Genomic DNA, 22,417 nt, shown 5'->3' on the forward strand with positions numbered 1-22,417 from the left:
CAGAGACCACAGAATCACAAAGATTGAAAAAGATTTCCAAGACCATCTAGTTCAACAATCGACCCACGTCCTTCAACTATATCCCTCTCAGTTCCATCTCTGCCCATCCTTCCAGGGACAATGACTCCACCAGGGGCCTGGCCCAATCTTTCTTACAAAGCCAACTTAAAATAGTGAATACTACTATTAATTTCTACTTACACTTCCAGCTGGGTATCTTGCTTCCTTCTGCAAAGCAGAAATATGACAATTTCTACAAGTTTAAAACTTTTGGTTTATTTCTAACATTAATTACTTCAGCACCATATTATTTTCCCATTAGTTGAAGTCAGCAATTTTAGACAGTCTTGTCTAAAACTCAAAATACATTTCTTGTTTTTAAAATAACTGTCTTTATTTTGCATGTATGATTACATACATACCAGCGTATTCAGAATAAATACAAATACTGGGACAACTTCTGATTACTTTATTTAGACACATTTTGTGTTTTCCCTTTGAGTTGTGGAAGATGAGTGAAACAACACAAGCTGTTCTGCGTTCCACTTTCATAGTTACGGAGTAAGCCAAAGAACAGAACATAAGTTAGCAAAACCTTGAAGCAACATTTTTCCATTCACTGATAGTTAAGAGCAGTATTTTGATTTGCTTCTGCTATGCATATGTACACCAATCCTCTCTGGCAGAGGACTGCAAGTTGAATCTAAGTTACTAATAGGAGCGAATAGCAGGCGGAACAGTTGAACAGTCTTCTTCATTCAAAGTTCTGTCAATTACAGGTCTGTATTTCAAGGTAACCTAAAATAAAAAAGAACGGGGGGGGGGGGGAAAAAAAAAAAAAAATCAAGGTAAAGGAATCTCATATCTAACAAAGACAGGCTAGTTAACAGGAATGATCAAATAACATGGGCAACTATGACTTATGTTAAACCATTTCCCCATTATTCATTTAATTCCATGGAAAACAAACACATGGTAACCCTCAATAAATATTTAAGTTCTACCAATTTACCAACCAACTGAATCTATTAAAACCAAAAGTCTGATCTGAAATGGTATAGGAAGATTATATATTTAAAAAAAATGCTATCAACAGCTGACCAGCAGGACTGCTTCCTGCTGACAGGGAAACTCTCAACCAGACTCAGCATACCTTCCCCGACTTGACATCCACATATGAAAGGGTGTGCTTCCTCCAATGCTCTTCAAATGGCCTCTTCTGTTGGCCTTGGAGTGGCTTAGAATAGTCAAACTCATCTATCCGTAGCTAAGGAGAAAATGTTAAAATAGACAAGAAATTGGCATCTGCAAATGACTTTAGAATCACATTATTGGTTGCAACTGTAATACACCTCCTAACAGCCAGCAAGCTTTGTTTTAATACTACCCGTGCCAAAATTTAAAGTCCTTGCTAAGCTTCAGTATTAAAATCATGTTCCTTACACAGAATTATTCTGCCTTCAACCCTGTTCGCACATTCACAACCCTATTATTACTGTTCCAGATCTCCCTAATCATTCCAATGCATGCATTGGAACATTAAGGACAGCAAATTCAATCCTACATCCAGGTCACGTAAAATACATACCTTATAGTCCTCTCTGGCATGAGCACCTCGGGACTCTTTGCGAGCCTCAGCACCATAAATGGTCTGCAGGGCACAAAGCATCAGGTTTTGCAGTTCGAGGGTCTCCACCAAATCAGTGTTCCACACAATACCTAGTAAAATTTGAAACACTGTGGAAGGTGTTCTACAAAGAAGTTTTCTTAATTTACTTCTGATCTAGTGCTGATACGCACAAACCAGTCCATGCTCTACAGAATGCAATCACAGTACTCCAATACTGAATTACTCAGTATTTCCAAGGAAGGCTCTACACTGATGCCTACAACCTTAGAAAAAAATCTAGAACTATTACAAAAAAGTGTCCAGGTGCACTACTGAGTGCGTGTGCACTTCTGAGACCAAGTTATAATACCAATTGTCACCTGCTTTATGTACAATTTACAATTCAGTTCCCACATCTCATTTCAGTTGACAGGATGAGGCCAGATGGCTTTTTTTTTTTTTTTTTTTTTTAAAGTGGTTGTCTAAAAGACCCAGACAAACCCAGGGGCTCCCCCTCAGACTGAAAAAAGAAGCCAGCTAGCTAGATATACAAGATTCCTCTTAAATATCTCCAATGCACACCCCAAGTTCTTTACATGAATATACTTCATTTTATTTCCTATGTTATATCACAACACTTCTTTTCTTGATGCTTGATGAGAGTTGTCCAGGAGAGATTGTTATAATTTCAGTGTTTGAATACACGTCTAAAGAAGGACATAGCAGCTGGAAAGAAACACGCAGCTTGAGCAGAGAAAACATACACCACCAGTTGCACTTAATTCATCAAGTCTTTAGATACACTAAAAGACATGACAGTATCTGTGTGAGAGCTATCTGCTCAGATGAAGAAATAAAATTGAGCATTCAATCTAAAAATAAAGTGTCTTGCCACCTTTCTGCAAGTCACTGGTCTTTTCAAAACATATTTATGAAGTTCCCCTTAGTATTTGAACAAATTCACATCACGTTCTTTGAAGTACTACGTAATTAGAGAGTGCCTAATAAGATCAATTACTTTGCTGATTTCCATGCTTAGCAAGTAGAGATCTAAAGATGCAAAATAATCAAGTCGATTCAATTTTAAACAAAATAAAACAGAAGGTCTATGGAAGGAAAACAAAGTCATCTTTCTCAGTAATTCTTTGCTATCAAATTACCTCTGTCAAATGTCTTTAGATGAGCCAGATCACGATAAATTTGGCTAAGTATTTCACAGCCTTCTTGTAGTATAGAGCCAGTACGAAATACAGCGGCATGGCTTTGCATTGTCTGCAAGACAGTAAAAAAAGATCAATTTCATATGCTGTACGTGCATAATATTCCACATAATTTAATTCTAGCAGAGCTTGATACAGAGCTTTTCTGACTTCCTGAAGAAAACATTTTCCTGTTTACCTCAAACAGAGGAAAACCCTCTCTATTATCAGTGGGATAACAGAATATTCACAAAGGAAAGAAACAGCTAAGGAAACAGAGATACAGCTTTATTGTACACATACATCTTCCCATACTCCTTTTTATTTCTGCAAGGCAAATTTAAAAAAAAGTGGTCACTCAGCAATGTGACCATTCCATCTCTTCTGCTTGCAATTTTTTTTCTGCCTTTCACGTAACGAAGCTTACCTTCTGCATGTTAAGTCGCACTTCTGAAGTTCTTATGGTTCCATCAGCAAATCTTAATTTGTCAAGATTAGCAACTGATTCTTCACCAGCATTTGGTTTAATGGAGGGAACTGGTTCTCCTGTTAAGAAAATTTCAGCGAGTTCAGTAGGTGAATGTTTCTGGCAGATTCATAGAGTCGTAATGACTAACTCAGATCTGTTTTCTTTGAGACATAAGTTGACTGCAATTTTCCCAAACCTATGGTATTCATAGCACTTCAAAAAACAGAGTTCCCAGTGGAATATTTTATTTTTATTTTCCTGTGATAGTTGGTACGGAAATTTTAGGTCAGGCTAAGTTCTGCTGCTAACTCCTTAAAAACTGCACTTGGTACAAATTCTGAACTGTGCAATAACTTTCACTGGATGTAGCTCATTATTTTCCTCCTATTCTTGCCTTGTCTCCTCATCCTCAGACCTCCCATCTTCTCTTGGTCCCTGTTTATGACCAGGATTCAGCCAATAAGCTTGGCAGCTATATGAGAGTTCTGCATCTTCTCTCCAACACTAGAAACTATCTGTTGCTGGTTGACAAACATCATTAAACTAAACACAAGCAATACCTGACTAACACATTTCATCTGTGCAATTCTGCATTCAGACTAGTAAGAAGTTTCCCACAACTTCAAACTCAGAGAAGCCACAGGACTAATCCAAATAAAATGTTTGTACAACCCAGAACCAATAAATACTGCTAGATCCAAGGGGATTATATCACAGACCACTCCACACAGGCTGGGGCAAGGGGAGGAAGGTAGAAGTTTGCTGCTGTTTATTTTTATTAGTCTCACTCTGCACTGTTAAACTATGAGAAAACAGGTAAAAACTACTAGCCACTCTTGTAATGTAACTGCCTCTTAGAATGTTTCATTGTTTTTTTGGTTTTGCTTTTTGTTTTTAACTTGAAGTTTAGTAGCTACTGCTGAACCAAATTATTTAAAAAGTAACATACATCAATGATAACGCATATACAGAGGAAGAGCATATTACAATTTTTACTATTTTTTTTCCTATCACTTGCATGTGTAGTCCAACCTCATATATCAACAAGGTGGCAGCAAATCCCACCAAATGAAAGAAGTGTAAAAGCAAAGGACGCTTACACAGAATATGCAGTGCAGAATGTAGAGAAGTCAAATCTTCATGTTCAACATCATATTTTACTGAACTGTGCAAAATTTCAACTCTTTTTGCCAGTAGTACTGAGAGTACCAGTTTTAAGTGGATAAGCTTACAAAGCAAGCCTTAATGACAAGCAGCAGCACACTTAAGAATCTGCATATAAGTAGTATAAATACCAATTCTTCCATTTTCTAACAAATGATAGTGTAGGTCTTGTCTTCTGAATTTGAAGTAAGTAGCAACTCGTAAAGCAAGTAGCAAATCATTAACACCTCCGTAATAGTAAGACAAATACTAACACTTACCAGGCTTGCAGGTCTCTGCAATAGTAAGGGCACAAGCACGACCAAAGACCACCAGATCCAAAAGGGAGTTTGCTCCAAGTCGATTAGCACCATGGACAGATGCAGATGCTGCTTCCCCACAAGCGTATAAGCCAGGTACCACCTTATCCTCTCCATTCACATGAGTGATCACCTACCATTGCAGACAGCCAATTAACACTCATTTCTCAAACAGCTTAAGAATGCAAGCCTCCTCATTTTTCAAGCACCATGTGCAAGTAACGATGAAACACCATCTAAAGTTTTCTCCAAATCTATTAACATCTTAGTTTAATAACACTATGTAAATACAGATAGCACTAAAATCTATAATTTATTCAACAGTACTTAACATAACCATATACTACTTCACAATTCTGCAGAATGTTAGAAAAGGGGAGGATACAAATCTGACCTGTACGCATTACCAAGGGAAAAAATCTGTATTTAGAAAGTAGGATGCAACGTACTAGAAAAAAATAAATGAATCAGCTGACACTATCAAGTTGATATCTAAATAATCTAAGTTGAAGGAATCTGTGATTACAGGAGGTAAAGAGAATTAATATGCATTAAATTAATTGTAACAGAGTCCTAGTTCGATCCCTCAACTGTATCTTATTCTCAAGTTGATAGTCAGAATTCTTGACAGATACGACAGTAACTGTTAACTTCATTTTACAGGTTTCCCAGATCTTCATCTCCAGATGAACTGGAACATGATTTACAAAATCAAACTTTATTGTGTGTTTTAAATGCTCTAACATTATTATTAATGTTATTCAGCACTCTTACATTTACATTTGGATAGTCATTTCCTAACAGCAGATGAAAATTCATCCACTAAAAATGATCTGTATTACTTACCTGTCCCTTGTAATTAGTAGGAATACCTCCCATATTATAATGCACAGTAGGCAGAACGGGAATAGGCTCTTTAGTGACATCAACTCCTGCAAATATCATAGCTGTTTCTGAAATCCCTGGGAGACGAGTTGCCAGCTGCTGGGGTGGTAAATGGTGCAACTGCAAATACACATGATCTTTTTCAGGGCCACAACCCCTATAAAATAAAAGTTTCAGCATTGGAACACAACAGAAATTCTGCAAAAGCTAGTAATTTTTCTAAGCTAACTTGTTTCACTTGTGATTAGAATAGCCTTTGCAAAAAAAAAAAAAGATTTTAAAATTTATCTCTGACAAAAAAAAGAATATCTAGCATATTTTAAAGCCATTCACTTTGGCAGAAGTGTATTTTTCATCATCCAGCTTTCTTCTCACAACAATTCACAGCATTTAAGACTTTAAACAACTGCATCTTCACAGATAGATGTAAAAGTTTATGATAATTAAACAACTGTCCCTAGACATAAAGAATTAGATCACAAAATCCGTAACATCTTATGTTCCCCCTTTCCCCCTCCTAGGGCGCATTAAGAAGGAATAAGTAAAATTTTTTGTGCCAAATGCAGTATTCAGGTATTTAACAAATAAACTACTGCACTGCAATATAACCTACTATGATGAAACATTCATTCTGAAGCTTTATTAGAATATTTAACTAACCTTCCTTCTCGTATCTCTATGGTCATAGAGCGAGACACAACATCCCTGGAAGCCAGATCTTTAGCAACAGGTGCATATCTCTCCATAAACCTTTCACCTTGACTGTTAATTAGAATACCTCCCTCTCCACGACATCCTTCAGTTATGAGGCAACCAGCCCCATAGATACCTGCAAAGAAAGAAAATAGCCATCGAATAAAAGACTTGAGAATTTCCTAACCAAGACAAGCAAGATTGCAGGAGCAAGGTAATGCAAACAAGTCACGTGGCTAGACTTTTTTCTACCTTAGTATACCTGCTAATAACTGTCACCTGTGGCCACTTAGAAACAAGTAGTGTTATTTCTATCAAGCATTCTTACTGGAAAGTGAGCAAGTTCGTTTGGAAGACTTGTGGTATCTAAAACATTACAACCAGAAGAGATCTGCACCTGTCAATATGTAAGGAGAATTTTACAGAGATTTTGTAGATCTTCATAAATTACTTGGTTCAAGATTTCAAAGTAAACCAAAATTGATCATCTCAAGTTCTGCTTGCTCATCTTTCTTGCCTCTTCTCCTGTGCTAAGACAGCACAAGAAGACTTCAAACTGTGTCAAATGTAAAAGCTTACTAAGACCTTACTTATCAGAAATAAAAGAGTTTTCAGCACTGGTCATCATAGAAAAATAAAAATGCTGACATCCCATGCACCTGATAATTATATGAAAAGCTATGGAATTACAAATAATAAAGCTTCTCTGACTACAAAAGCCTCAGTTGCATCAAATGAACACTGACATAATCCTTGACAGGGTTAATTAATAACATTGTAGAAGTAAAAATACAAAAAAAAAATCATTTGCCAGAAGTTAAAACTTAGCATTTATTTAGCAACAAGCGAAAAATAATAGATCTTTATTTCTTAGTCTGTGACCACTGCTGCCTCCAGTTTAGACACTGATACTGTGCTATGAAACCCCGGTCAGAAATATACATCTTTACTTCAACTACCCCATTTTCACAGCATATTCTTATGTGAAACTCCTTAGGTATACAAATCTATCCCATGTTCCTTTATTTATTATTAAACTTCTTATTTTGAGCACAGGAAGCAGCACACATTTCATAGGTAAAGGAGTTTCAACTTGAAAAAGCAGCACCCTTTGTATTTAAGACTGGTATTACATCAGCTGTGACCTCTCATATGGGAATAGTTTTACTCTCAGATTTACTTTCTACAACAGCTGCAGACAAGTCTGAACATTCCCCTATGAGCAATTAACAAAGTAATGAAGCGCAGCAGAAAAATGCAAACTGATTCAAGCTCATTTTAAAACCACAAAAAAAAAATTCATTATACTAAAAAAGTTACCTGTATTACTTTATAGTCTGTAATTATATTCCATACCTGTAGGGTGGAACTGTACAAACTCCAAGTCCTGGCAAGGAAGGCCAGCTCGTGTAACCATAGCAGTGCCATCACCTGTACTAGTATGAGCAGATGTACAGCTGAAGTAAGTACGGCCATACCCCCTGCAGAACACAAAGAGTTAACAAAATTACCAAAAAAATACCCCATCATACTGCTCAAGTCAGCAAAGTGATAGAACTAGAAAAGAGCAATAAGCAAAATACCTAAGGGATAATTACCTAACAGTAATACCAAAATACCTAGCTTTTCCTAAGTTCAACTAAAAAAAAAAAAAACTGATGCAGTCCTGTTATAGTCAGCCTCATCTGAAAAATGGCTAATGACAAAGTAAATGGAAACTAATTTTTCTCAAGTAAAACTATTACTAGTAGTTTTAGCAAAATGACTTACATGTGTATACACATGCACCTGATTTGACGTGCTTAGATCTGAAAAGTTGCTTCTCTAAAATTCAATAACAGTAAATTCTCATGCATGCAGCAAAGATATTAGCTTCCAGTGTTTCTGAGCACTGCCAATACTCCCTAGTTTCAGGATAAAATCTCACAAGAAATATTAAACTACTTATTTTAGGTAGCTCAAATTACTTCAGTATTAAAGCCACTGTTATTTATTAATAAAGTCAAATTTCAACCAGCAAGCTCATTTTTCTATGCAAAGTATTTATAAACACATCTATCATACTGAAACAGATAAGAAACAATAAGCAGCAGAACTCCAAACCAAATAGTGCTCCAGTACAAACACCCAAATTTCTGCAACCAGTGATGTAAAGTTACACTTATCTTCTGACAGTTTCATCCCATAGTTTTGTCATCTTAATATAACAGATTCTCAAGAACCTTGAAAAAGCTGTTTACTACTGGAAACTCAGAGTCTCATAGAGATATACATACTTTTGTAACATCACAATGTCTGCTTTCTAAAGCACATTTTTTAGAAATTTAAGATCATTTGGACCATACATAATGCTCTTAAACATTTCACTTTTATGTCATTATTCTAGACTTTACAGTTAGACCTCTTACTAAATTTATATCTCAGTACAAATGTAATAGATGCTTTTTTCCCCTAAGAAGTGATGGAGTTCACACTAATGCTGCTTTTGATTGAAGGGGAAAAACATAACTGCTTTTTTTTCCCCCCTCAAGGCAGTATGTCATCTCCATACTGTGGAGTCAGACACACGTACAAAACACGCAGCCCTCTAAATAGCAGCACTCTCAAGATTACCATAAATTTTGCATTACCCAGTGGCAATGACAGTGTTCTTTGCTCTAAAACGATGTATAGTGCCATCTTCTATGCAAAGAGCAATAACACCCCGACATTCTCCATTTTCCATCAGCAGGTCCAAGGCAAAATATTCAACAAAGTAGCTGGTATCATATCTTAGAGACTGGAGGAAAATAAAAAAGAATTTAAAAAGGAATTTCAACAACAACAACCCCACATACTTAAGTAGCCTCTTCTCAAAACTGTCGAACTGCAAACAGACTGTATCACAATGGTAAGGACAACTTTCCACCAACTGTCAGAGAAGCCAGTTTCCTCTAGAAATCTTCATAAAAATCTACTAACAAGTCTAATTTAGCTCAAATGCATATAGTTACCAAACCACTCAATTCTGAGAATTCATAGCTAGTCAGCAGGATAAATTTTCAGTGTTTGGCAGCACTTCAGTCAGCTGCAGTGCTTGTTGCTTGTACAAGCACGTATTACGAGGTCTCTCGGAAAAGCAGAATACACCTCCAGAAGCCATAAACAGCCAGCAGGCATCACCAAGCTAGAGACATTCTTTCATGCCCTCAAGGATCAGAACTGCTAAGCATTTTTACTGCAGCAGCATATGTAACCTGAAGGACAGAAATTAGCTAACCACTAAGTAAATAATAATTAGTTACTAGGTATGAACTTCAGGTTTCAAGTACTTTAGTACCAGTTAAGAAGAATGATTTTATTTCACAGTTGCAGTTTGTAAAATCGACTACAATAGTAATTTATTTTCATAGAGAAAACTCTAGAAGACCATGTTGCCCCTTATGCATTTATGCTTCATTTCTCCCTGCTCCGTTTTATAATGGAAAAAAATGCTGCCTGGTATCTTTTATCAGTTTCCCAATGCCACTGCATCACCTTTTTTAGAGGAAAAGAGACTTTGAGGAAGACTCAGATAAATTCTGTCTGGATCTAGTGAACAGATACAGAAGCAGTAACAATGAAGAACTATTTCAGATCACAAAACTAACAGCTACTTAACACCCACTGTCTTCACAACAGACATCCATTACAAATACAATCTTTCAATATGTTCTAATTTCTGTGTACTCCTGACAAAAAAAGCAAGCATCATATGCCTATACACTTCCATAGTGCCTCGCAAAGAAAGGAAATTTTCCCAGATTCCTCACTGATAGGCATGCAAGTTTTTTTGTGTATATCCAACACCAGAAAATACCATTCAAAAAAAGGAATTAAAATACCACCAAAACTTACAAAAAACAAACAACAAGTTTTACTTCACAGCTCCTTACCCTGCCATACTTCACAGCTCCTTACCCTGCCATACAGAGTATGCAAGAGTGAGTGTCCTGTCCTGTCTGCAACACAACAGCATCTGTGAGCCTGTCCTCCTTTTCCAAACTGAAGACTCTGTCCACCAAATGCACGCTGATAGATTTTTCCTTCTTCTGTTCTACTGAATGGCATCCCATAGTTTTCCAGCTGTTAAATCAAATACAAGAATCAGTTGTGCATAATAAGCAGCAAGTTACTTCACTGTGTTTCTAGTGAGAAGACTACTCTGAGTGCTAGTCCGTTGTAAATAGTTATCATCAATGCCAGCAAAGCTCACCTCTATCACTGCAGCTGGGGCTTGCTCAGTCATGTAGTGTATGGCATCCTGGTCACCCAGCCAGTCAGATCCTTTCACTGTATCATAGAAATGCCACCTCCAGTTGTCATCCTCCATGTTCCCCAAAGCTGCATTGATCCCTCCCTGAAAGTAAAAATACATTTTCCTGGAATTAAATCTGTGAAGTACAGCTTTATTAGATTTCCCTGGTTTCTGTTCGAATTTCATATCATTTATGCCTCTACATACAAGTACAGATTTACAGAGGCTGTGAAAAAAATGCATGCAATTTATCATTTTCGCAATGGCTCTTTATCATAGAATGGCCTGGGCTGAAAAGGACCTCAAAGATCATTCAGTTTCAACCCCCCTGCCATGGGTAGGGTTGCCAACCACTAGAGCAGGCAGTCCAGAGCCACATTTATTTTGTTTGTTTTGTTCCACTAAACAGAGCTGCAAAGCTACACAACAAAAAAGAGAATAGAAGCTACATGTATAAATTTAGTTGAAATTATTTTGGAGAGATATATAATATTCACAGAGGCCACACAGATATGCGATGCTCTTGTGCATATCCAGATCACCTTTCTTACAGTAGATATTTCTAAGCATATGTTCCACCTCATTTCTCACCTGCGCAGCAACAGTATGAGACCTCGTGGGAAACAGCTTTGTAACACATGCTGTATTAAACCCAGCTTCAGACAAACCAAATGCAGCCCGCAGGCCTGCTCCTCCTGCACCCACAACAACTGCATCAAACTCATGGTCTACAACTGGATACTGTGTAGAAATCTGGAAAAAAATAACAACGTGTTTGTTATCACAAGTATTTCAAGCTAATTTGAAGTTACTCATACATATGCAATGTATTTTAGCAACTCAAGCTCACTATGTACTTGAGCACAACACTCCACTAACACAAGCGGTTCAACACAGCGAGCTGTTTTCTTCTGTGACTCTGATACATTAGGTGTTAACTAATCTGTTACTTGAGATAGAGAAAAGTATGAACATACCGAATCAGAAACTTTGGCAGAAGCACTTCTCTTTCCATCGACTGTAAAGTGAAAGTTGCGTGCAAAAGTCTGGCATGCCGCTGGCCACTGTAGAAAGAAATCAAGACAACTATTATGAAACAAATCTTTTCATAAGGAAGAATTTCAGCACACTCAACTATTCTATGTTACAGTAACCATTTACTCATCACTGATTCAAGAATCATAGAACCATCATTGAATAGTTTGGGTTGGGAGGGACCTTAAAGCCCACACAGGTCCAAGTCCATGGCCCTTGCCACCCACAAGATCAGGCACTGTGCACTGCATCAATGTATTTCAGAAATAAATGCAGTGAAGTTTGGGCTCTCTTACACTCAGTTATGAAAGCATTCAAAGTTTTGACCAGATGAAAGTCCAACCTGCAAATAAAAGGATGTAACAGACTATCAGATCACTAACCAGTCTCTCAGACCTACCTGTGGCTGCAGTGATAAAAGTATGTTTGCAGTCAACATGGTATATTATTCCAATTTTCTCTTATGTAAGCAAGGATGAAGACAGCTTTATGACAGCCACACGAATTACTGTAAAATACTTTCTTAGGTCAAATTTGAATTATTTCAGTGCTTAAAAGTAATGTGTTTAAAAAAACAGTGGTGGGGAAGGCTGTTCCTGATTATCGTTGCTTCAAAAGCCAAGTCTGTTCTTCTTGTTTTCAATCTCTACAATCAGTGACTGATTTAGAACAATTTGCTCATATCTGAATGAAGCACAGGGGCACGTACCCCTTTCTGTAATGTTATTCCCTCTTCCCTACCACATTCAAAACCAACAAAACAAAACAAAAACAACAACCAAACCTAATACCTCAACCCACCCAGTATCCACCTTTGCTTTAGTAAGTTAAAGGAATCAGAGTTTATAGTGCTCACAGTATAGATCATCAGTTTATTGGCATCTACTATTCCTACTCTACACTGTTAAAAAAATGTATCTAACTGAGCAGGTATGTTTAATTAGAACAGCAACAAAGTCATAACAGTGATTGGTAATGCAGTATTAGCACTTCTCTACTTGAGGCATCACCCTGGAGCATTTTTAGACTGAATTTGCTTTTCCTAGCAACTGTTACAGCCATGGTCTAATCACCCAGCAGTTGCAAACCCTAAGAAGCAGGTCCTCCTTCTCCATCACTTCCCAATGACCACTTTAAAGTACATTACCCTTTAGTTAACCCAGCTTTATCAACTCTTTTACTGTTCCTTCAAACGATCTTGCGTAACGGTGAATCTGATGTGTCATCAAACTTGCTGACACACTTCTGTTTTGTTGTTGGTTTTTTTTGTTTTTGTTTCTAATAGCCAAGGGAATTAGGTTCTTATCTAATTAAACAAGATTAGTATTAACAGCTATTACTAATTAATTCTATTAACATTTCTTAAAGAAATGACTCTTCTGCTTCCACCTTGCTCTGTTCCCACACTCTGGGACAATTCCATATCCGCCTTACTTTCCATATTAAGTCATCTTCGTTAACACTGCACATACAGAAACAGATTAAGCGATTGACTGGCAACCAAATGAAACTGAAGTAGCAGAAGTTATTTATCTGCAGAACAGTTCACCCACCAATGTCACACCAAGTTAAAACTGGATGCCCTCACCATACAGAAAGTACTTAAAGGCCTAAGATCAACCAAAGTAAGATGAGCAGAAGTAATTGCCATGATGGGCTGCATGCTTTAAATGTGGCAGCCATGCATTCTCTAGTATATCCTATCATTATTGCTCGTCTCCAAAATGTTGTTCTGACAACAGCACAGCTCCAATTACTGCAATAATTGATTTCTTTTAGGTGAAGAATACTCCAAAAAAACAAATAGGCATTGGAATGGGCTGCCCTGGGAGCTGGTTGAGTAACTATCCCCTGAGGTGTTCAAGAAACACACAGATGTGGTATTAAGGAATGTTATTTAGTGGGCAATATTGGTGATAGGTGGATGGTTGGACAAGATGATTTTAGAGGTCTTTTCATACCTTAATTCTACAAGTCTGTTTGTTGTACAAAGCAATTCAAAAAAAGATCTTTGCTGTATGTAAAGATAGCACACAAGAAATAGATTTGCACATACTTACTGTGGCTTAAAGAAAGCGTAAGTGACAGGGAAGAAAAAAAAAAATAGCTATAAACAGTGGTTATGCCCTAAAGCATAAAAAGATATTGACCTGTATTTTCTCCCTCAGAAATGGGAGTCATTTCTGAAGACTTTCAGCCATGCCTTAGAAATAATTTCTTTTTCAAAAAATATTTTTTCTGAAGTGGCTATACCACACTTCCACAGTCCTGGGGCTGTTAACTTTGGGGATATCTTTTTCCATCTGGAAACACATGAAAAAAAGCAAACAGAAAAACCACACAACTCTAGCAGACTCCTTCTCACATTTTAGCTTCTGTTAAAACAGAAGCTTTCAGAACTGCTATTGCTATTCACACGCACTTTTTTGTTAAATCTACACAGATGCTGCTATTAAGCTTTTCTCAAAGTGAAGAACAGAACTCTACCAAAAAAAAAAAGAAGTATCAAATTTAAAGAACATATTGATCATACTAACCCTGAGTTGTTTATGCTACCAGGTACAATGTGAGCCTTAAAAAAAAAAATAAAAAAAAATCAAAGGTCCGATCGGAGCTATTTCACTGGCATTCAGAACGTAAATACACTCTTTAAGCCTCTTTCTCCAATTAGGAGCCTCTCTCCTGCACATGTTTTATAGAGCCATCAAGGTTAGACAGACCACTCAGCTCATCTAGTCTGATTGTCAACCCATCCCCACCATGCCCACTAACCATGTCCCTTAGTGCTACACCCACATATTTTCTGAGTATCTCCAAGGACAGTGACTCCACCACTCCCCTGGGCAGCCTGTGACACTGCCTCACCACTCTGAGAAGAGACTTTTAACACCCAACTTGAACCTCTCCCGGTACAATTTGAGGCCATTATCTCTCATCTGATTGTTGCTACCTGAGAGAAGAGGCCGACTTGCCACCTTACAAGACGGGATCAACTACAGGTGTGCTGTGAGCTTTCTTTCCCTGTACCTCTTTTATCATCACAAGCTCCACACAAACAAGAACCAACAGAAAGCTCCCACTTCTCACGATAAAAAACAAGCTGTTGGACTGCGTGATCTTCATAGGTCCCTTCCAACCGTTCTATTCTCAGCCTTCACTGATGACCCTCTACAGATTAGCTGAAGTAAAGCTGTCAGATGTTTGAGAAACACTCCCTACACAGCCAAGCTCCAGTAACATGGACGCTGTCCAGCTTTCCACGAAGACCTCATAGCAGTGTGCAGCACGGTTTCTACCCAGAGGCCAGGGCAAAAAGCGCTTAGATCCGCCAGCTCGCTGCAGGGAACGGACCTTCGCAGCACGCCCTTCAACCGCAGCCGCGCCCACAGGCTCCCGGCCAGGAGCAGCAACGGGGCCGCGCCGAGCAGCCCCCGAGCGCCCAGGGCCTCGCTCCAAAATAAAGAACTGCAGACAGAGTCCATAGCCCGGGAAGAGCCCGCCGCGGGGCTCCGGCCCTGGCTCTCGGCCTCATCCCGCGCCCCGGGGCCGGTTCCCTCGCCAAGGTCACCGTAGGGACGCGACACAGGGAATGCCCCGCACGCGGCGGGACGGGACCGGGCGCGCTGCTCCGGCAGCACACGCAGCGCCCCGTGCCTGCAGTGCCCGGCCCCCACCCGGGGGGATATCCACGCCAGCCCCGAGGCTAGAGGCTTCCCGCTCAGCCGGGCCGCCTGCGGGAAGAGGGAAGAAGGAGAAGGAAGGTCGGACTCAGACGAGCCCGGCAGAGTGAGGACATCACTCACCGCCCGCGCCGCCGGCCGCAGCCAGCATTTAGCCAGGCTGCGCGACGCCGCCACCACCGCCGCCATTTCGTGCAGCGCCGGAGGAGCCCGCAGCGCGCATGCGCAAGGCCGCCGCTACCGGCGCCGTTACTCGGGAGGCCCCGGCGGAACAGACCAACCGGCAGACCGGGGTGTGCCTGGGCGGCCTTACCCTCGGACCCTCCCTCTACATCAACACCCCCCGTTTCTGTACACTAATGGGCCGGGCCGGCAGGGGCGGGACGGGCAGTAAGTGACACCGGCGGCGGCCCTGGGCCGGTACGTGGTGACCCTGTGAGGCTCCGGGTCCGCGGCCGTCTGCCTGGTCGTGCCCGCAGGCAGCGGGAGGCCTCAGGGGTGCTGGCGGCGTGCGCTGTTCCCGCAGCCGGTCGGGGCAGGGCCAGGCGGGGACAGAGGTGGCCAGTGAGGCCTGAGGGGCCGACAGCGTCGTTCCCCGTGTGTGGGACGCCGTACGTGAGGGTTTTGTTCCTCTGGAAGCGGTCTGGTGTGACTCAGGGTGTGGGGCCGGAATAGCTGGCCGCGAATCACCGCTGGCGATGGCTGTGGGAGCTGCCGGTGTCCCTGGGCGTAGCGCTAACGGTGTTTCTCTCCTGTTCGCCCAGGGTGTCTTCATGAATAACTTAAATGATCCTCCCAACTGGAACATCCTGCCGCATCACAGAGAGCCCAGGGATGAAGGCAGCAGGTGGAATTACGCCTTGCTGGTCCCCATGCTGGGCTTGGCTGCCTTCCGTAAGTAGCACAAATCCGCCCTGCTGGGCGTTGCTGTGTTTGGGCGTCTGACCGCAGTGAAAGCTCTGAACAGGAGCAAATCTCAGCAACAAAGCAATGCCCCAGCTGGGGACTTCTGCTCTGTTCGCTGTCCCTGGAACCTGCCTGTGTTTGGGAATCTCACAGTAACGCAGCTTATAACATTGGGGCAGTGGCCGTTTTTGACACATGGCGTTCAATCTCTTTTAATAAACTCCAGAAAGATCTCTCATAACTAGTATGTTAGAGGGTCCCACGGTAACAACCTCAGAGAGGTTGTGGTGTATGTCTGCTTACTGGACCTGAAAATTTCTCAGTACAGTTTATGCATGAAAAACTTCCATCCGGTTTACCAATAATTCCTTTTTCCTTCTTAAGTAAGTGTACGTACTAGGAAAAAAAAAATTCTAATGGATATGTTCAAACAAAACATGATCCTTGAAAGAGACCTGTGAAGTGTGGAGCTGCAGAAATGTGTGGGATGTGGACCTGTGGGATATGTGAACAGAAGTGAATATCATGGAACTATATAATAAATAAATAAATAAATAAATAAATAAATAAATAAAGAGGGACCTCGGAGATCAATCAGTTCTAACCCCTGACGCAGGCAAAGTTGACAACCACTGAATTGTGCACTAGATCAGGTTGCCCAGGGCCCCATCCAGTCTGGCCTTGAACTCCTGCAGGGATGGGACATCCACAGCTTCCTGGAGCAGCCTGTTCCTTACTTCACCACTCTCTCTGTAAAAAATATCCCCCTGACATCTAATCTAAATCTCCCCTCTTTTAGTTTTAAACCCATTCCCTCCTGTCCTATCAATATCTACCCATGTAAAAACTTGATTGCCCTCATGCTTGTAAACTCCATTTACATATTGGAAGGCTACTGTCACATTTCTCCTGAGCCTTCATCAAGCTGAACAAGCCCAGCTCCCTCAGCTTGTCTTCATAGTAGAGGTGCTCCAGCCCTCTGATAATCTATGTGGCCTCTTCTGGACCTGCTCCAATAGCTTCACATCTTTCCTGAGCTGGGAGCCTCAGATCTGAAAGCAGTATTCCAAGTGGGCTCTGACAGGGGCAAAGCAGAGAGGAACAGTCACTTCTGTCACCCTGCTGGACACTCCTCAGTGTCATCAAGTGGAGTGGGTGGGGGGAGGAAGGAACATTTTCACCATTGAATAACCTCTTTAGGGGCAAAATTAATTATCCATACCCATCAATGCTGTTCATTGTAGTCTCGTTTATGTATTTTAGGCTGGATCTGGACCAGAGAATGTCAGAAAGAAATAGAAAGAGAAAAAAAAGAATATTATAAAAAGCAGTCATCTTTACAAAAAGACCTGGAAGCCAAGTACCGGGATATAATCATAGAAAATCGTCGTGCAGTTGCACACTTGGAGCTGGAGCTTGAAAAGGAACGCAACAGGACCCTGAGTTACCGTGAAGCCCTCGTGTCCCAGAGTCGTAAACTAGTAGAAGAGAGAAGGATCCTAGAACAGGAGCAAGAGAAATTAGAGAGAGAAAAAGAAGTTCTTTTGCACTCAGGAGCAGCAGGAACCTTGTACCAAAGCTGTCTGGCAAAGGAAGAGGAGTGGCAGAAGAGAGCCAACACTTTACTAAAAGAATTTGAAGATGGGCTTAAAGAAAGACAGGAAATCTACTGCAGTTTTGTAGTACCTAAAAGTCAGAGACTAGAAATAGAGAAAAATCTGCTAGTTAAAGCAGCAACTGATCCGGTTGCTATGGCTTTACATATGGAAAGTGGCTTAAAAGATATTTTCAAACATGATAACTATTGTGGCAATCTGATGAACAAAAACAGAAGTCAAAACGGAAGACTTATGTGGCTGTATTTGAGATACTGGGAACTAGCTATTGAATTACAGAAGTTCAAGAGGGTAGAAAATGTAATGTTAGGAAAACGTTAGGGGAAGTAGTGGTGATTTATGCAATCTACTATGAGGAATAGGGACAACCACAGCTGTAGTCTGAAGCTGATAAATTCTTTCTGGATTTCAGTTTCTGCTCTTCGTTGCATTTGTATCTGCATGGGACGTGCAGTGTTGTTTAACAACAGATGCTCCAGTGAGCTGTGCATGCTCTAAAACTGTGTTTGTGTATCTCTGTATTACACTGCAGTCTGCAGTACAAGCTTCAGTAGGTATCAGAAGCAGCAAAACAATTTGATTTAGAGTAATTTACCCAGTTGAAGGTCATAGTCCATCAATAGAGAAGTGCAATTTTTCTTCCTTAAGTGGATGATAATGTCATGCTCCTTATTCCTGATGTTCTGCACGGTGTCTCAACACTGTCTTTCTTTTTTCAGCAGAACTTTGGAAGAAACCACAATTGAGTAAGGTGTCTGTCACGTAATGTGTGTGCATATATACATACATTTATAAAAATATGTATGTATGTTTGTGTACATGTATGTAAGAAAAGAATAGTATAATTATGTTTCATATTAATCAGTCTTGCATTGTCTTCCAGACTTAAAATAAAAACAGGACTTCATGAACGTCCAAAAGATGGTAATTAAAATAACATGTAAAGAAACAGATTGATTGAAGTCACATTGAAGTTGGGGAGACATGCTTGAATATTAAATAGTACGTAGACTTGCAGTTATATTCTCACCGTACGTTATTCACATTAAGAATACCTATGTTTTTTCTTTTCCTCAAAGTTTTAGTTGTAACCCAACAGTGTGTCTCCATTATAGACATTACTGTGCTGCTGCCTCTGCATCCCAGTGCACTTGGTACATTTTTAGCTTTCAGGAACCACGATAGTCATTGCACCTGGTTGTACTGCTTGTACAGGTGTTCCCAGCTAGGAGCCTAAATGCAGCTGGGCACTGGTAGCCACCCTTCCCCTTCCTGACTGTGTCTGTGCTCCCAGACCTGAAGTGCACTGTTCCACAGCTCTTAAATTTTGAGCTTATAGGCCACCCCTTCATGTCCACACGGCCGTAAAGATTTAAAAAGAAGGCATTTTACTTTTATTACCACAATATACAGATCCAGATTAAATTAATAAAACATTACATTTCCATGCTTGAAATCCCTTACAGCTTTGTTCTTTAGCCAATAGAAAAAACAGGAACCACCTTCATTTTCAAAAGTGCCATGTATGTTGGAGCGTACCTCTTTTTCTTTCTACTTTCTAATCCAGCCTTAGAGCCCAAAAAGGAAGTGTTTACCTTTTTGTTTATAATGCCGATCTTCTCTGTTACTTGTCTTCAATTAATGTTTTTAATTTGTTGGTTCTTTAGCATTTCTTTATTAACTGCCAAACGTTTGCTCTAGGCAATTAGCTGTCACATAGCCCAAAAACAATCCAACTCAGTGAATGCCTGTCCAAGTTTGACAAAGATCTCCAGCAGATGCAGTTTTCTCTTACTACTGCCTCTCAGTTGCATTTTATTCAAGAACAACAGACAGAAGATAAATCTTCTGAAGTAATGTATACAACCTAATTCAGTTTCTCAGCAAAAATAACACGGAACAAAATTCTTAAACACGTTTGTTTCCCAAATACTCTATTTTCCATCTGTCTTTTTGCCCACCTTTGTGGTGTTACTCATTTTGTTGTATTAATTTATTAGCTTCTTATGGGCTGTTCTATTTTATTTTTAAATAAAGTTTAAATGATTAATTATGGAGAAAAAAAGACATACAATCACAGTCATTAGAAAGGCCACAGGTTATCTGGATGCCAAGCTTATGCAGGTTGCACCGTGAAAATGTGAGTTAGTACTTTTGTGTAGCTGTTGCAGCTGACCACATGTACATGCCCTAAGTGCCCATTAGAACAGATCTGATCAAACAACTTATCTTGTGTATAATTCCTTCAGGATGTGTAAGGTGTGACCACACAGCTGTCGTGTTTCATGTGTACATCCCAGCAGTTACAGCAACACAGCTAGCAAACAGTAGACAGTGAATTGATGCCAATACATTCAAGCCTCAGATCTTGACTTTGTACATCTTCACTAGTTTTTAATATTAAAAGTTGAAATGCTATGGTTTTTCAGTTTTTTTTATAGTTCATGTCCTTGACATCAATTCAAAATTAAAAAAAAAAAAATGAAATCAAGAGGGTAAAATACTTTTTTTCAGTACAAATGAATGAGTTGAAACTTCATATGTTTGATCTTACGTGGTTGGATACAATGTGATGTTGGATATTCACCCTCACTTCTTTATAAGTTATCAACTATTTCTACAACTAAGTGTGGAAATGTTGTTCCTGGACACTTGCAGATCAGTGTATTAAGAGTATATTAAGATCAAGGAGTTTATTTCAGGAAGATTTTTCCGCATGTGTAACTAGTTTAGAAGCATCAGTCCTGTTAATTTCTACCAGAACTCATGTTTCTTAGTTTGCTGTGTATTTTTGAAACATTCCCCTGTTGTGAACTGTTATTTTGAGAGATCTATTGTGAACTGTTGCCCAGCAACTATTGTTCTGGATTAGCTATTTGTTTGAAAATGCCCATGTATATATATATGCAGAATGAAAGAACAATTTGTTTTCAAATATTTAATGAAGGGTGTTGTTTTTTATTTTTATTTTATGAAAATACCATTTGTGTTAAACAAGCAAACAAGGATAACAAATAAAAGAAATCCTTACATCTTTCTTCAGTGTTTTATTACTTGGGTGAGGTAGGTGGGAGGAGTGGAATTTGCTATTTTATGTCAACTTTCTAAGCACACTTCACAATCTTAAGGCTGTATGAGTTGTTTAGTTTTTAAACAGGCACGCAGAAGTGTGTTTTTTTTAAAAGGAAAAGCATCATTAAATACACAAGAGCACCAATATTAACTGAAGGTAAGTGATTACAGATGACCACCACGCTGTGTGAAAATGAACAGATGCTGTCTAGATGTTTAGATATATTGCCTAACAACCTGGTGTGAAGGATCCAGTGCACTACTAGGGATTTCCTTGAGCAGTTCATGGGGGAAGATGAAGGAATCAAGCAAACCATGCATCATTCTAAATTGTCAATAGAAACTGTTCCAGCCTATGAAAGATACAGGACTGTCTTTTGTTCATAGTTGTGTTTAATATTTTAGATGTGATGCCTATGTAGTTTAAGATGAACAACATAACTGATGTGCAGACACTGTAGCATGACATAGGTCCACATGCCAATTGGATTGTAAGTATTCACCAGAACAAGTGTGGAGAGTCTTAGTCCATCTAGTTGAAGACACCATTGCAGGGATGTTTGCAACACCAGTATCCACACAGCAACCTTGGTCTAGAAATCCAATTTCCCTCACAAGCATTACTCTGCAAAAAAAACCATTACTGATAAGTACCCCTGAAAGTGCTAGCTACTGTAGTGGTTAGTAATGGGAATACCTGAAGGTAAATGCAGCCTCTGAAAACTGAACCTGAGGAAGAGACTGAGGAGTGCAGAGAGAAAATGAGATGCACCATGGTTGCAACTCATTGTCACACACCCCAAACAGCCCTGTGCTCTGGGCTGATTCCACCAGAACTGGCCAACTGCTGCAAAACCTCTCCTTTGCCCTTCTTACAAGCACTCCTGCAGGTTTGTCTTTCTTAGACACCTGACTTCTGAACAGGATTTACACAGTACAAACAAAATCCTCAGCTAAAGCAGTTGGTGCTTCATGTTATTAAGTGCTGACCCCCCCATGTGGCTAATCACACTTCTTGTCAGCAGTCTGAGCTGCAACCTCCTGTTTTCTAAGCTCACTTTGTGGGCAGATCTTTCTGCTCCAGGTGCACTTGGAGCATGATAATAAGAAAGATGAGAAGAAATGTGGTTTTTGTTGACCAAAACAGAATGAATTTTTCTACACCAAACCAGGTTTTATGGTAGACCTTTGTGTAAAGATGACATGCATGGCTGTAGTTCAGCAGCATCCCAGTATCTCATTGCATACCACAGCACCAGCACCATTAAAGTTTCCTGAATGGGCTGCCTGTGGAAAACATTATTAACATAAATAACATAATTAACATAACACCCTACCTCTGTTATGTTCCCAACAGCCTGAAACGGAGTTTCAGTGAGCAATCTGTTGTTTCTCCTCTGTGGTTATACAAAATGACTTCTCTTCCATCCAGAAAAGTTTACAAATGCATGAGAAGGCTATCCCTTCAAGGTATCCCTGCATGAACTCCTGTGGTACTGATGATGGCAATGTGT

General features: G+C 39.8%; 2 protein-coding genes across 4 annotated transcripts; one reads left to right on the top strand and one right to left on the bottom strand.

Annotated features, from left to right (window-relative positions):
• Window positions 1-368: 368 nt before the first annotated feature.
• On the bottom strand, window positions 369-15,592 carry SDHA (succinate dehydrogenase complex flavoprotein subunit A). The gene is made up of 15 exons (XM_085220556.1): window positions 15,433-15,592; window positions 11,572-11,658; window positions 11,186-11,347; window positions 10,553-10,696; window positions 10,258-10,422; window positions 8,949-9,097; window positions 7,675-7,799; window positions 6,286-6,454; window positions 5,587-5,782; window positions 4,702-4,873; window positions 3,236-3,354; window positions 2,770-2,881; window positions 1,589-1,719; window positions 1,154-1,267; window positions 369-798 (listed from the first exon to the last, which is right to left on the bottom strand). The coding sequence occupies exons 1-15, from the start codon at window positions 15,496-15,498 to the stop codon at window positions 712-714; spliced, it is 1,998 nt and encodes a 665-aa protein (XP_085076682.1). The 5' UTR covers window positions 15,499-15,592; the 3' UTR covers window positions 369-711.
• CCDC127 (coiled-coil domain containing 127) lies at window positions 15,562-20,868 on the top strand. Of its 3 annotated transcripts, none has more exons than XM_085220572.1 (3): window positions 15,562-15,699; window positions 16,074-16,203; window positions 17,479-20,868. In XM_085220572.1, the coding sequence occupies exons 2-3, from the start codon at window positions 16,083-16,085 to the stop codon at window positions 18,150-18,152; spliced, it is 795 nt and encodes a 264-aa protein (XP_085076698.1). In that variant the 5' UTR covers window positions 15,562-15,699; window positions 16,074-16,082; the 3' UTR covers window positions 18,153-20,868. The 3 variants fall into 3 exon arrangements, with proteins under 3 accessions (XP_085076698.1, XP_019469429.1, XP_003204916.1); XM_019613884.2 differs by having other exon boundaries at window positions 15,591-15,729; XM_003204868.5 differs by lacking the exon at window positions 15,562-15,699 and adding an exon at window positions 15,737-15,920.
• The last annotated feature ends 1,549 nt before the right edge of the window (window positions 20,869-22,417 follow it).

The sequence above is a fragment of the Meleagris gallopavo genome, chromosome 3 (genome assembly GCF_905368555.1).
Source record: "Meleagris gallopavo chromosome 3, MGAL_WU_HG_1.1, whole genome shotgun sequence".
Classification (NCBI taxonomy): domain Eukaryota; kingdom Metazoa; phylum Chordata; class Aves; order Galliformes; family Phasianidae; genus Meleagris; species Meleagris gallopavo.

What these genes read in the sequence shown, in the direction of transcription:
- SDHA (XM_085220556.1), bottom strand. Translation starts at nt 15,498, where the DNA reads ATGGCGGCGGTGGTGGCGGCGTCGCGCAGCCTGGCTAAATGCTGGCTG. An exon ending in CTCATACTGTTGCTGCGCAG is followed by an intron (nt 10,697 to 11,185) that starts GTGAGAAATGAG and finishes TTTTACTTTCAG; the next exon opens with GGAGGGATCAATGCAGCTTT. An exon ending in TGCAGAGACCTGCAAGCCTG is followed by an intron (nt 3,355 to 4,701) that starts GTAAGTGTTAGT and finishes TTTTCTTAACAG; the next exon opens with GAGAACCAGTTCCCTCCATT.
- CCDC127 (XM_085220572.1), top strand. Translation starts at nt 16,083, where the DNA reads ATGAATAACTTAAATGATCCTCCCAACTGGAACATCCTGCCGCATCAC. An exon ending in GCTGGGCTTGGCTGCCTTCC is followed by an intron (nt 16,204 to 17,478) that starts GTAAGTAGCACA and finishes TATGTATTTTAG; the next exon opens with GCTGGATCTGGACCAGAGAA.